At 40.1% G+C, this 13,935-nt stretch overlaps 1 protein-coding gene across 2 annotated transcripts in view; it reads left to right on the forward strand.

Annotated features, from left to right (window-relative positions):
• The window catches only part of LOC128693139 (NCK-interacting protein with SH3 domain), a 62,282-nt gene that overhangs the window by 19,776 nt on the left and 28,571 nt on the right, over positions 1-13,935 (forward strand). Inside the window, exons 4-7 of one of the 2 annotated variants that reach the window (XM_070089285.1) lie at positions 6,276-6,486; positions 6,800-6,902; positions 11,155-11,248; positions 13,579-13,662. In XM_070089285.1, the coding sequence (XP_069945386.1) occupies positions 6,276-6,486; positions 6,800-6,902; positions 11,155-11,248; positions 13,579-13,662 (492 nt within the window). Of the gene's footprint in view, positions 1-6,254; positions 6,487-6,799; positions 6,903-11,154; positions 11,249-13,578; positions 13,663-13,935 lie in introns of both variants that reach the window. The other variant, XM_070089286.1, reaches the window with a different exon arrangement.

Genomic DNA, 13,935 nt, shown 5'->3' on the forward strand with positions numbered 1-13,935 from the left:
AGTATAAAAGTGGAGTGCGTGTCTCCGAGCTGGCCAGGTTGTATAGTAAACCCCAGTCAACCATCGCTACTATTGTGGGCAACAAAAAGGCAATCAAGGAAGCTGTTCTTGCCAAAGGTTTAACTGTGTTTTCGAAACAGAGATCGCAAGTGATGGAAGATGTTGAGAGACTCTTATTGGTGTGGATAAATGAGAAACAGATAGCAGGAGATAGCATCTCTCAAGTGATCATAAGTGAAAAGGCTAGGAAGTTGCATCAAGATTTAATTAAAAAAATGCCTGCAACTAGTGATGATGTGAGTGAATTTAAGGCCAGCAAAGGTTGGTTTGAGAGATTTAAGAGGCGTAGTGGCATACATAGTGTGATAAGGCATGGTGAGGCTGCCAGTTCGGACCACAAAGCAGCTGAAAAATATGTGCAGGAATTCAAGGAGTACATAGAAACTGAAGGACTGAAACCTGAACAAGTGTTTAATTGTGATGAAACAGGCCTGTTTTGGAAGAAAATGCCAAGCAGGACCTACATTACTCAGGAGGAAAAGGCACTCCCAGGACATAAGCCTATGAAAGACAGGCTTACTCTGTTGATGTGTTCCAATGCTACTGGTGATTGCAAAGTGAAGCCTTTATTAGTGTATCACTCTGAAACTCCCAGACCGTTCAGGCAAAAGAATGTCCTCTAGGAAAATTTGTGTGTGCTGTGGAGGGCAAACAGTAAGGCATGGGTCACTAGGGACTTTTTCTATGACTGGTTACACCATGCATTTGCCCCCAATGTGAAAGATTACCTAACTGAAAAGAAATTAGAACTTAAGTGCCTCCTGGTGTTAGACAATGCCCCTGGTCATCCTACAGACGTGGCAGATGAACTTTATGGGGACATGAAATTCATTAAGGTGAAGTTTTTGCCTCCTAATACCACTCCTCTCCTGCAGCCCATGGACCAGCAGGTTATTGCAAACTTCAAAAAACTGTACACAAAAGCTCTGTTTGAAAGGTGCTTTGTAGTGACCTCAGAAACTCAACTGACTCTAAGAGACTTTTGGAGAGATCACTTTAATATCCTCAATTGTGTAAACCTTATAGGTAAGGCTTGGGAGGGAGTGACTAAGAGGACCTTGAACTCTGCTTGGAAGAAACTGTGGCCAGAATGTGTAGACCAAAGGGATTTTGAAGGGTTTCAGTCTAACCCTGAGAATCCTATGCCAGTTGAGGAATCCATTATGGCATTGGGAAAGTCCTTGGGGTTGGAGGTTAGTGGGGATGATGTGGAAGAGTTGGTGGAGGAGGACAATGAAGAACTAACCACTGATGAGCTGATAGATCAAATTCAACAGCAAGAGGCCAGACCTGAGGAAACTGGTTCGAAGGAGGGGAGAGAGAAATTGAAGAAATTGCCTACTACAAAGATTAAGGAAATCTGTGCAAAGTGGCTTGAAGTGCAAACCTTCATGGATGAAAATCACCCTCACACAGCTATTGCAAGCCGTGCTGGTGACTATTACACTGACAATGTTGTGAAACACTTTAGGGAAGTCATAAAGGAACGTGAGGTACAGGCCACTATGGACAGATATGTTGTGCGACAGAACTCCAGTGACTCTGAAGCTGGTCCTAGTGGCATTAAAAGAAGAAGGGAAGTAACCCCAGAAAAGGACTTGACACCTCAAGTCTTAATGGAAGGGGATTCCCCTTCTAAACACTAACACACTCTCCTCCTCCCATCCCATCAATCATCACCAGATCTTCAATAAAAGTAAGTGTCATGCAACTGTGCATGCCTTTTTCAGTTTGTGTGTATTAAAATTAATATTTCATGTGGTAAATTTTTTTTTTTTTTTTTCATACTTTGGGGTGTCTTGCACGGATTAATTTGATTTCCATTATTTCTTATGGGGAAAATTCATTCGCATAACGATAATTTCGCATAACAATGAGCTCTCTTGCATGGATTAATATCGCTATGCGGGGTTCCACTGTACATGTATGTGCAATGTGATCTAAATGTAAGTAGAAGTAGCAAGACGTACCTGAAATCTTGCATGTTTATGAGACAGAAAAAAGGCACCAGCAATCCTACCATCATGTAAAACAGTTATGGGCTTTCGTTTTACATTCACTTGGGCAGTTTCTGTCTACCACCTTACTACCTAGGTCCCTTTTACATGTTCACACATTTTTTTCTGTAACTTGATAAAGTTCCCATTGAGCATTAAAATAAAGGCTTATGCTGTTTTATGTATCTTTTTTGTACTCATGCCAAGGGTCATGAAAGACTTTATGACCCTTGGCATTTCAGAATGGTACACCAGCATGGGCTTTGGCTTGAAATCTACTGAAATGCCTTAAATCTTTGAGCAATCTTTTCTTAAGTGGAAGTTTTTGTACTCGGTGCACTTTCTTCCACTACTCTAATCAACAATTAGTATGTATTTGATGTGTAGCTGCCTTTCTCTATGATTTCCTTTAATATATTCTCATAAGTCAGCTGTTCGTAGTAGCATTTGCATCATCATCAATCACTAGGCTGTTATGTAGCCTTTCCATGTTTTTTATTATAGTATATCACTGCCTCGGTGGGAGATGGCTGTAGACAGCCTGTACTGTCTGCACAGACAGCCCATGCTGTCTGCCAGCTTAGTTCATATTTCGCGCCATGCTGGTGCTGCCACCTATAGGCCTTGCCACTTCAGTATGCCCAGACTTGCCTCACCCTCACTCACACAGTGGCCTAGCAGCAAGACACAAGGCCTCCCAGCTCTCTCTCGTGGGATGGCCCTGCCCAGGCCATGGGCACAACACAAGCCTGTGTACCCACCACTACTTAAGAATAAACGAAGAAGCCTCCGAAGACGTATCATTAACTCCCCGCTACCAGAATACCAAACAAATTCCCTTTTTATAATTGGTACCAGCGGTGGTCGCAGCAGTGTGTTTGCCCAAAGCGAGGAAGGAAGAGGGATGAAGTCATCTTCACTTCATCATCCCATACAAGAAGCATCCGTCTCTCAACAAGTTATCCTGATGTCGTGTCTGCACGTTTGAGCACCCAGACACAGGTACAAGCAGGATCCAGCCGAAATTTGCCGAATTTTTTCGAGAATTGTGAGTGGCGTCCCAGTGACTCCACACTACAGTGTCCCACGCTGTTTCTCAAGTCACGTGTTCAGCGTCACTTGTATGTTGCTGTTGTTGTTGTTCAGCTCAGCACAGTCGTTTCAGCAAGCCAGAGGTGAGTTTTGTGGTGATTTCTGCGTCCAGTGTGAGCTCTCTACGTATTTGTGGGTGGGGGAGGAGAGGAGAGGAAGTGGCTGTTCCTCACCTTGCCCATGCTCGCCCTACTCACGCTCACCCGTCTACCATACACCACTCACCACTGCCCACTCCCTCTGCTGTGTTTTCTGCTGTTTTCCATGTGAATTCATTGCCAGAGCTGTGTATCCAAGTGCCCGAGGCCACTCGAAGCTACGTGGACCAGCATGCCACGTAGATCACGACGCCACGTGGATCACGACGCCACGTGGGTGTGGGCGATGTCACGTAGACCTACGAGCTACGTGAGTTACCAGATGGCCCAGGCCACATGCTGTGGTCTGCTGCCCGCATCACATTGACGTCACCCACGATGCTGCCCGACTTCATGACGTCACGATGTCTGCTGACGTCACCTCGAGATGTCTGCTGACGTCACAGTGCTGCTGACGTCACCTCGCGACATCACGCCTGACACATGATGTCACCATCGAGTGTTCAGTAATTATTTTAGTATTGTCGAGAAGATTGAGAGAAGATATATGTCGTGTGTTAATTCCTCTCAGTCAGTGTTCTCACATGTTGTTGTACCGCGGTGTGTTTTTAAAGTTTCCGTGTGTCCAGTGAGGTCTGAGCCAGACCTGAGTAGCACCACTGTGTTAAGTCACCCGTGTGACCAGTGTGTTTGACAGCTGATTACTCAGCCCTGAGCGTATGAGCCCTCTTGTACAGAAAGCTTTTATGCTCGTCGCTCGTGATGTTCTGCAGAATCGTACCTGCTACGATTCCCATCGAGATTTGTTTCACTTCACCTCCAGACCTTCAGAGTGCAGTTATATGTAGAGAAACAAGTCTGGGGACGCTTAGACTAATCTCTGCTATAACTCCAACTGCCGAATGATACTCGCCAAGCCGCAGTTAGCCCTGTCGGCAGGCGCTGTGTCAGCCTCGTGTCACAAACTTCAGTGAGCAGCCTGCACAAAGAAGATGTCACTTTGACTGCTAGCTTTCTCACTGCAGTCTGGTGTATGATGTTACGACTCCCAGATGTTTCGCCCAGTCGTCTCTGCCACGACTCGCTCCACAACTCGCTCCACGCTCGCCGGCAGTGACAGCCCAGCGACAGTACCAGTCGAGAAGTGTCCTCCTGAGTCGCTTGCCAGAAGTCCTGCCCAGTTGCCGAGTTTTGTCGACGCCTCACTCGAGGGCACCAGCATGTTGTGCCTCAGGTTGAGTGAAACCTGCAGCGACTCCTACGATGTCTGCTTCACCGTTCCAGCTTCATGTCACAGCTCAGCCGCAGCGATGTCTCCTGTGTTGCAGTATGTCCAGACGCAGGAAGGCGTGCAGTGATGCCCTTCGACGCTCGCTGCCTATGACCACGATGTTTAGCACACCCCACATGTTTTTTCTTCCCTCCCTGTAGGAATTTTTTTTTCCATGTCCATATGTATACAGTGGACCCCGGCATAATGATTACCTCCGAATGCGACCAATTATGTAAATGTATTTATGTAAGTGCGTTTGTACGTGTATGTTTGGGGGTCTGAAATGGACTAATCTACTTCACAATATTTCTTATGGGAACAAATTCGGTCAGTACTGGCACCTGAACATACTTCTGGAGTGAAAAAATATCGTTAACCGGGGGTCCACTGTATATGTTTTTATTTTGTGTTCTGTGCCCTGTTCCTACGAGAGAGAGACCGAGTTCTTTTACCACCAGTATTGTCGTGTCGGGACGACGCGCGGTAGGTGGCCGAGCGTATGTAGACAGCCTGTACTGTCTGCACAGACAGCCCATGCTGTCTGCCAGCTTAGTTCATATTTTGCGCCATGCTGGTGCTGCCACCTATAGGCCTTGCCACTTCAGTATGCCCAGACTTGCCTCACCCTCACTCACACAGCGGCCTAGCAGCAAGACACAAGGCCTCCCAGCTCTCTCTCGTGGGATGGCCCTGCCTGGGCCATGGGCACAACACAAGCCTGTGTACCCACCACTACTTAAGAATAAACGAAGAAGCCTCCGAAGACGTATCATTAACTCCCCGCTACCAGAATACCAAACAAATTCCCTTTTTATACGGCCGACTTGCTAAAAAAAAAAAAAGTCACTACTCATGAGTTTAGAAGCCTGAAGCTTTCATATTTTTGTGGAATTGCAGTAGGGGTGGCAATCAAGGCAGCTTCCATACATTTCTTCCTTCATTGGTCACTTTCACTGATGTTTAATCAGGATTCATTCCACTTACTTCAGCCTTCCCCATCACACACTCACTACATGTCAACTGTCACAGATCATTACATAAGACCTTTTATTTTTATAGTTTTTGTATTGTGATTGAAAAAGCCACTTATAGCAGAATGCTTCCTTTAGTAAATATTCTGAACTATACATAAGTGCTTTTGCCCACATACTCTAGTATCAGTAATAGGATTCACACACTTAGCATGTGGCATCAGCTTCTTTTGTTGATCATAGATATTAAACACTTTGGTTCAGGGTGGAACAGAGTTTTGAACATAGCTCCTGGTTTCTCACCAGCAACAATCTGCATCAAAATGGCAATCCTTCTTACTTAATCACCTTTTGAAAATAACATTGTTTTGGGTATAACATAATAATAACTCTGAACCAGGGCAAAAAAATCACCTGTATGAGCCAAGTCTGCAATGATGTTTCAATACAGAAACATTTACTCACTTGTTAGTTAGTGATGATGTGCCACCTTCACACTATAACCAACTAACAAGTGAGCTTTTGTCTTATAATGTAATCTTTTGCTTTTCCTCTCAGCAGGCATGCTTGGGTTTCTGGGAGCTGAAGTAAACTTACAACATTTGAACTTGCAACATAATAAATCCAAAGGTGTCATATAACAAGTACCTTCCATAATATTTCAACAGTTGTATATGTCAGTGCATCAGTAATTGAGGGCTCTACTGTATATGATTTTAGCCACCATCATGAGAAAGGATGTATTGCTAATATCAAGTGTAAGTTTTCTTTGTCTTCCACTCAGCGCACAACTTCTCAGCTAAGTGTAGACAGTCTTTCAAGTCAAACCACTGTTGGCAGCCTTCCTTCTCCTAGTTTGCCTGGGACACCACGAATACCCTCACTTTCAGCAAGTGTATCTTCAGCTAGCCTAGGCCCTCCACTCAGAGATGAGCCACAAACTGAAAGTGTTGCAGAAACAGTAACCAGCTTCATGAGTCGAGGAGAATCTTTAGGTAACAAATTAATATTCAGTATATCGAATTTGTGAAATGTAGTAAATGACTGTGTGAAAATAATAAATATCTTGCAAACCTTTAAAGGGCTTAGTTATTATTAATATATGTATATTTTTCTTAAAGTATATTGCACTTGGTTTAGCCAGATGTAACTCACTACATATGCAATATGGCATACAATATTAAATTTTGTGATGTAAATATTTTAGTATTAATTCTCTTAATTAAAGAGAATGAGTATTCTTAATGTTTTGTATTTGGTTACATTTTTTGGGGAGATGTTAGTAATGGTTACTTGTTAATGCTGCAGCACATGATGAGAGCAGTGGCAGCAGTGAAGGCCACGACACCAGTATCGGTTATGAATCAGAAATGCGAAGTGATGTTGATTCTGGAATACAGGCCAGCATAAAGTATGTTGGGCATCTTTTCATTTGTTTTACATTTAGTACTTATATATGTACAGCAAAGTTGCTTATAGACACTCCCAGTTAATGGACTTTCACACCCTTGTTTTACTAACTCATATCAAATGTAAATCAACCTACACCGAATAATGTTCTCCATGTACTAGTGTACTAGTATACATAGTTTAGACACTGAAAACAAATAAACAGTTGAAAAACATAATTTGGCATCAATAAATTGTAAAAATAAACACTGCTGGGTGCATTTAGGCCACTGTTTCTTCTGAGTATTCATATTTTGCCAATTTTAGCACGCCTTAAAACTGTTTAGTTTTTGTTAGATTGATTTTTTTCTTTTTGTAGTTCTATTTACACTTATGCTTGTTTAAACTGTAAAAAAAATGGAATCAGTTTAAAATAGAAATCAAAGTGGGTAAAATTGCTGATGCATAAATTGTTCCGAGACTGCCAAATTTGCACCTGCATCTTCAGTTTCATTACCTGCATCTTTTGTGTCATTACCTCCAGAAAACGATTCTCTAGCACCTCCCCTCTCCAGGTATATCATTTCAGAATTTTTAATTTTGGGAGTCATGACAGTGAAAGGGTTAATTGGAGGTAACTGAGTACAATAAACTCTGATCACAGCCTATAAAAAGCATAACTTAATGCATAGATAACCTACTGGTGAGAATGATTATTCATTTTAAAATATTCCATGAAAAAATCATCCTTAGCACTTTTAACCCAGAACAATGCATGGAAAAGCTGAATACAGAAGCATATAAGGTTTATTTAAAATATGTTATGCTGAGAAAGTCTATAAGGATATCAGCATAGGAAGAGAACATAGAAGGTTTTACAAAAGAAGAGTTGCTGAACTGCTCATAAAAAGCATAAATATCACAACAAAGTAAAGTAAACTTACAGTGAAAAATTGCAGTTACTGGACTTTGTAAAACATAAACTAAAGTACTTTTATCAGACAGAAGAGACACGCATACAAAATTTTTTAAATACTTTTAAAAATAACATCTTCTGGTGTTACTCCTCTCCACAAAGGAAATTCATACACACCTTATAAAAAAGAAATTATTGAAATCTTGAAAGAGCAGTATGAAAGTGTTTGGCAATCCAGTAGATGCAATGAGAATTGAATAACCAGATAATTTCTTCACTAACATGACCCACCCGTTAAATGCCGTAAAGAGTTTTTACAAGGATAGTGAGGCTCAGGTTAGGGTGTGTAGGAGAGAGAGAGATTGCTTCCCAGTAAAAGTATGTCTTAGACAGGGATGTGTAATGTCACCATGGTTGTATAAGAAGTAAATGCTAGGGTGTTGGGGAGAGGGGTGGGATTAAATTATGAGGAAATCTAATACAAAATGGAAATTGACAGTCACTTTTTGCTGATGATACTGTGCTTTTGGGGGATTCTAAAGAAAAGTTGCAAAGGTCATTGGACGAGTTTGGGAGGGTGCGTAAAGGAAGAAAGTGGAAAGTGAACATAGATAAGAGTAAAGCGATGAGGGTATCAAATGATTTAGATAAAGAAAAATTGGATGTCACATTGGAGGGTGGAAGTATAGAAGAAGTGAGTGTTTTCAGATATTTGGGAGTTGACTTGTTATCAGATGGGTTTATGAAGGATGAGGTCAGCCATAGAATTGATGAAGGTGAGTGGTGCATTGAGGTATCTGTGGAGACAAAAAAATGTTATCCATGGAGGCAAAGAAGGAAATGTACAAGAGTATATTGGTACCAACACTTTTATGTGGGTGTGAAGCATGGGTTTCAAATGCTTCAGTGAGGAGGCAGCTGGAGGCAGTGGAGATGTCCTGTCTAAGGGAAATGTGTGGTGTAAATATTATGCAGAGAATTCGTAGTGTGGAAATTAGGAGATGTGGAGTTACTAAAAGTATTAGTCAAAGGGTTGAAGATTCAACGTTGGGGTGGTTTGGTCATTTGTAGAGAATGGAACAAAGTAGAATGACTTGGAGAGCATATAAATCTTTAGTGGAAGGAAGGCAGAGTAGGGGTCATCTCCAAAAAAGGTTGGAGAGAGGGGATAAAGGAAGTTTTGTGGGTGAGGGGCTTGGACTTTCAGCAAGCATGCATGAGCATGTTAGATAGGAGTGAATGGAGATAAATAGTGTTTGGGACCTGATGAGCTGTTGGAGTGTGAGCAGGGTAATATTTTGTGAAGGGATTCAGGGAAACCAGTTAGCCAGACTTGAGTCCTGGAAATTGGAAGTACAATGATTACACTTTAAAGGAGGGGTTTGGGATATTGGCAATTTGGAGGGACATCTAAGCTGTCGTAACTGAGCGCCTCTGGAAAGACATTGATTATGTATGAATGATGATGAAAGTTTTTTTTTCTTTCTTTTTGGGTTTTTCTTTCTTTTCGTGTCACCTTACCCCGGTGGGAAATAGCTGACGTGCTAAAAAAAAAAAAAATATGACAATATTGTAATAGCTATTTATTACACTACTACTGTAGGTTCAGTAATTGTAGTAGGTAAATTATCTTGTCTAGTTAAGTTTAGGTTATTGTCATTTTCTTTTATTTTAACACCGGCCACCTCCCACCAAGATTGGCTGACCCAAAAGAAGACACACTTTCACCATCATTCACTCTTACAACTGTTTAGCCAGAGGAACACTGATAATACAGTTCTGATACCCCTCCAAACTTCAAATATTCCCACCCCTCCTTCAGAGTGCAGGCACTGTACATTCCACCTCTAGGACTCAAGTCTGGCTAACCGGTTTTGCTACATCCCTTCACAAAAATGTTACATTGTTCACAGTCCATCAACTCAGCAAGTCCCATAAACTATTTGTCTCCACTCCTATCTTAACATGTTCACCCACACCTGCTGGATGTCCAAGCCCCTCACATACAAAACCATCTTTACCCCCCCTTCTCCCAACTTTTCATAGGGTGTCCCCCTGCCCCACCTCTCCTCCACTACAGATTTATACATCCTCCAAGTCATCCTATTTTGCTCCAGTCTCTCTAAATGTTCCATATTCTCATCCACTGACAAATCCACTCCCAAATGTTTTAACACATTCACTTCTTCCATACTCCCTCCTTCCAATCTGATATCCAATCTTTCATTACATAAATTGTTTGTTACCCTCATCACCTTGCTCTTTCCTATGTTCACTTTTAATTTCCTTCTTTTACATTCCCTCCCAAATTCTTCCACCAATCTTTGCAACCTCTCTTCAGAATCTCCCAAAAGCCCAGCATCATTGGCATAAAGCCACCATAACGACTCCCATTTTGTTGTAGTATTAGATTCTGCATATTTTAATCCCACACCTCTTGCCAACACCCCAGCATTCACTTCTTTTAAAACCCCACTTATTAATATGTTCAACAATCATGGTGACATCAAGCATCCCTGTTTAAGGCCTATTTTTACTGAAAAAGAGTCTCCTCTTGAAAACTCAGAACTGCTTTCAGCCTTATACCACCTATTCCATACATTGGCAACCTCTGCCACATTGCTTACCTATCCACCCTATCATATGCCTTCTCTAAATCCATGAATGCAACGAAAAACCTCTTTACCTTTATCTAAATATTGTTCACTTTTATGTTTCAATGTAAACATTTAGTCTGCTATCCTGCTTTCTGTTTTACCTTTAATTCTTTCAATAATAACTACTATGCATTTTACCTGGCATACTCAACAGGCTTATTCCCCATAAATTTTTGTCTCTTTTGTTCTCTTTTCCTTTATACAAAGGAACTATGCATGCTTTCTGCCAATTCCTAGGTACCTTCCCCTCCTTCATTCATTTATTGAACAAAAGCGCTACTCCAAACTATGTCCCCCACCTGCTTTTAACATTTCTGTCTTGATCCCATCAATCTCAGTTACTTTGCCCTGTTCCTCACGCACCTTCCCCGCACTCACATCTGGCTCTTCCTCACTCCTAGAGGATATTCCTTGCATGAAATCACTATCTCCATTTCTTCAACATTTATCACCTTTCAAAATAGTCCCAGTATCTCCAGCTTCTCATTTAATAACTCTCTTCTGCTGTTTTTAGTGGTCAAATCCATTCATTCCCTAGGCTTTCTCAGCCTGTTACTCTCACTCCAAAACTTTTTCTTATTCTCAGCAAAATTTGTTGATAGAACCTTGCCTACTCTCTCATGTACACTGATATAATGTCATGTCCATTCTTATAATGAAAAGTTTAAAAGATATAACTATGCCATGTTTGCACCTGGCAGATTACTACTGTCACAAGTTCCTGATGATTACCTTAGAACTCTGGTTGAAGAGGTTCGTAGCAGCACTAGCATCAGCTACACAACTAGTCACCAGGTATGTAAATTTCTTGTATTTGGTGCAGTAGTATATACATATAATATTTTGTGCATTGTAAATCTTGTTTGCAGAGTTTGAGGAAAGGTTAAAGCTTATCTACTTTTGCCTTTATTTAAAGGATTGAAGAATGCAATGTAAAGGAATTTATTCTACTGAAATTTCAACATTTCTCATTCCTTTAAGTTGTTTGATGTAAAAGTGAAGTAAATGCCACTTTTTTTGTCTTGGGAAACATTGTGCAGAAAGAATAAAGAATGCCTTTAGCAAATATATACAAGTGAAAGTAAAGGGAAAGAAACATTACAGTATCTCATTTTGAAATAAAATAGCACAAGTAATGGAAAAAGAAGAGACACTGAAATTTGACTTTTATTAAGTTAATACGAAGAGGGAGGAGGTAACTCAACTTATGAACCCACTTCTCGTGGGTGATGAACACTACCCCTTTTCACCTTGAATGAAAAAAGATGTTTTATCTGAAAATTTGTGCCTTGCTAAATAGAAGTAAATGAAAAGAGAGTTGCAGAAGTGTTGAGGATTCTGGAAGGAAAAAAGTTTGCCAGTGGATGAAAAAATGAGACTCAAAGTAAAGTGGTGTGGCCTTTTCTGTTGTGTAAAACATGGTCTTTGGCACCATGGAAGAAGTTGGAGGCAGGAAAAAACACAGGAGTAAAGCTGTGCTAGTTATGATCAGTCTTCTTTTTTTGTGAATGTTATACAGATAAAAATAAATGAAAATAGAAGATTTTAGGTATTTAATAGATGTACTATGCCTATATGAGAAATGGATGAGTGGAAAAGCAGTTACTTTTAACTAAATTAACTTCATTTCAATTGAAACATTATACAGTTTTCTTTCAAGAAGTCCAATCTACTTTGTGCTTTGAAACATTGTTGTGATTGATTATACTTAACCTAATGCTTGTGTCACAACAGCTACCCAGTCAGTCATTGATGCCTAATATGATGATGATGTGCTATCAATGATTATTTTCTTTGTGAGTTGTCAGCTTGAGCCTGAGGCATTCAATATCTTAATAAAGTTTTCAGTATGCTACTTCCTCTTCAGTTAACCTTTTGACTTATTGTCATGTAGAACTGTGTTATTGCTGCCAGAGTTACTGATGTTAATCTACATTAGCTCAGCTCAGCTCAGAAAAGCTGTGTGTAGTAAATTTTGGCCTAGATATAAGAGAATAGATCTGTATGGTGACTGCACATAGTATAAAAGAAATCCTGCCATACTGCATGATGGGAAAATCAAAACTCTGACCTTGTGTTTGGTTTAAAATAGCAACTTTGACGTGTTTTGTAGGATGGTTTTATTGGCTATTTTATGGTGGCATTTGATAGAAAGGAATACAAACTGTTGAAATAGAGATGATTTTAATAAGTTCCTGCACTGGAAGAACTTTGAAATTGGCCTCAAATTAGCAGAAATATTTGATTTTTGTCTATATTCCTGAGGATGGGTAAAGCCTCCCCTACATCCCTCAGTCTGTTTTATGAGTTTTTACTAGGTCTGATTCAATTATTGAGAGGATGTAAATCATGACAAATCATTCTTGGTTATATTTTATTATCATAGAAATAGGGTATAAATCTTCATTTTTTTTTTTGTATGATGAATTCAAAATGGAAGGCAAGCATAATATAGGAGAGGCCTGGGGACATGATTATTGCACAGAGGAAATGTTTCTTTAGTGCCAGGAATATCTATAGTGTTCATTTCGGGCTCTGTTTTTTAAATTAGAATTTTTTTTAAATTTGTGTAAAATTGGCCAAATTGCTGAATTCTGTGCACTTTATAGTTTTGATAGCTGAATGGCAACATTTTGTATTTGGTTGAAAGAAGGCATACTAGCAAAGTAGCTAAGAATTTGGCCAAACTGAGGAATGGAATTGGCTTAAAATAGGACTCAAGGTGGGCAAAATCACCACTGCGTAAATTGCATCCAGACCATTTGGCACTTGCATAATTCCACAAGTTTTCCATCAAATTTCAAAATTTTGGTGTCATTACCATCACAAAAAGCTTCTCTACCATTTCAGATTTTTTTTTTAATGTGAACACTGAACACTTTTAATTTTGGGAGACTAGACAGTGAAAGAGTGAGATTAAAAATATTTTGTGTTTTGTGCAGTAGTACTGTACTCCAGGTGCATATTGAATGGTGGTATATGTGTAAAGGTTATGAAAAACTTGTAAATTTTTTGTTGTGGGCATTGCATGAGTTGGCTGTTTTGTTGTTCAACTTACACATTAATTGGTAATATTATAATAAGAATTTGTTGAGAGCTTTGTTATATATTTTCTTTTAAATTAGGGACAGTCTTCTGAAGGTTGGAATGTGAAGGGTGAGCCTGCAGCTGTGAATCACCCATCGCTTGGCTTATTGACCAGTACTAGGGTAAAATATTGACACCCTAATCAGCTTGTGCATATTTGCTCCTACCCTACCCATCTTACATACCCAATAACTCATTTACTTGTCCTCATTTCTAATACAATATTCCATCTCACTGCCAATGTTGAAAATATGTTTTAAAGTGAGAGTGTGTTTTTTTAATTGTAGTTCCAGAGTTTGTAACTAACTGAGGTGATACAGTAGGAAAATTAGGCTATAAAGTTAGCATTTAATGGGCTAATGTTCTATATGCAACTGCTTTCTGTTATATAATAG

The sequence above is a fragment of the Cherax quadricarinatus genome, chromosome 28 (assembly GCF_038502225.1).
Source record: "Cherax quadricarinatus isolate ZL_2023a chromosome 28, ASM3850222v1, whole genome shotgun sequence".
Taxonomy (NCBI): Eukaryota; Metazoa; Arthropoda; class Malacostraca; order Decapoda; family Parastacidae; genus Cherax; species Cherax quadricarinatus.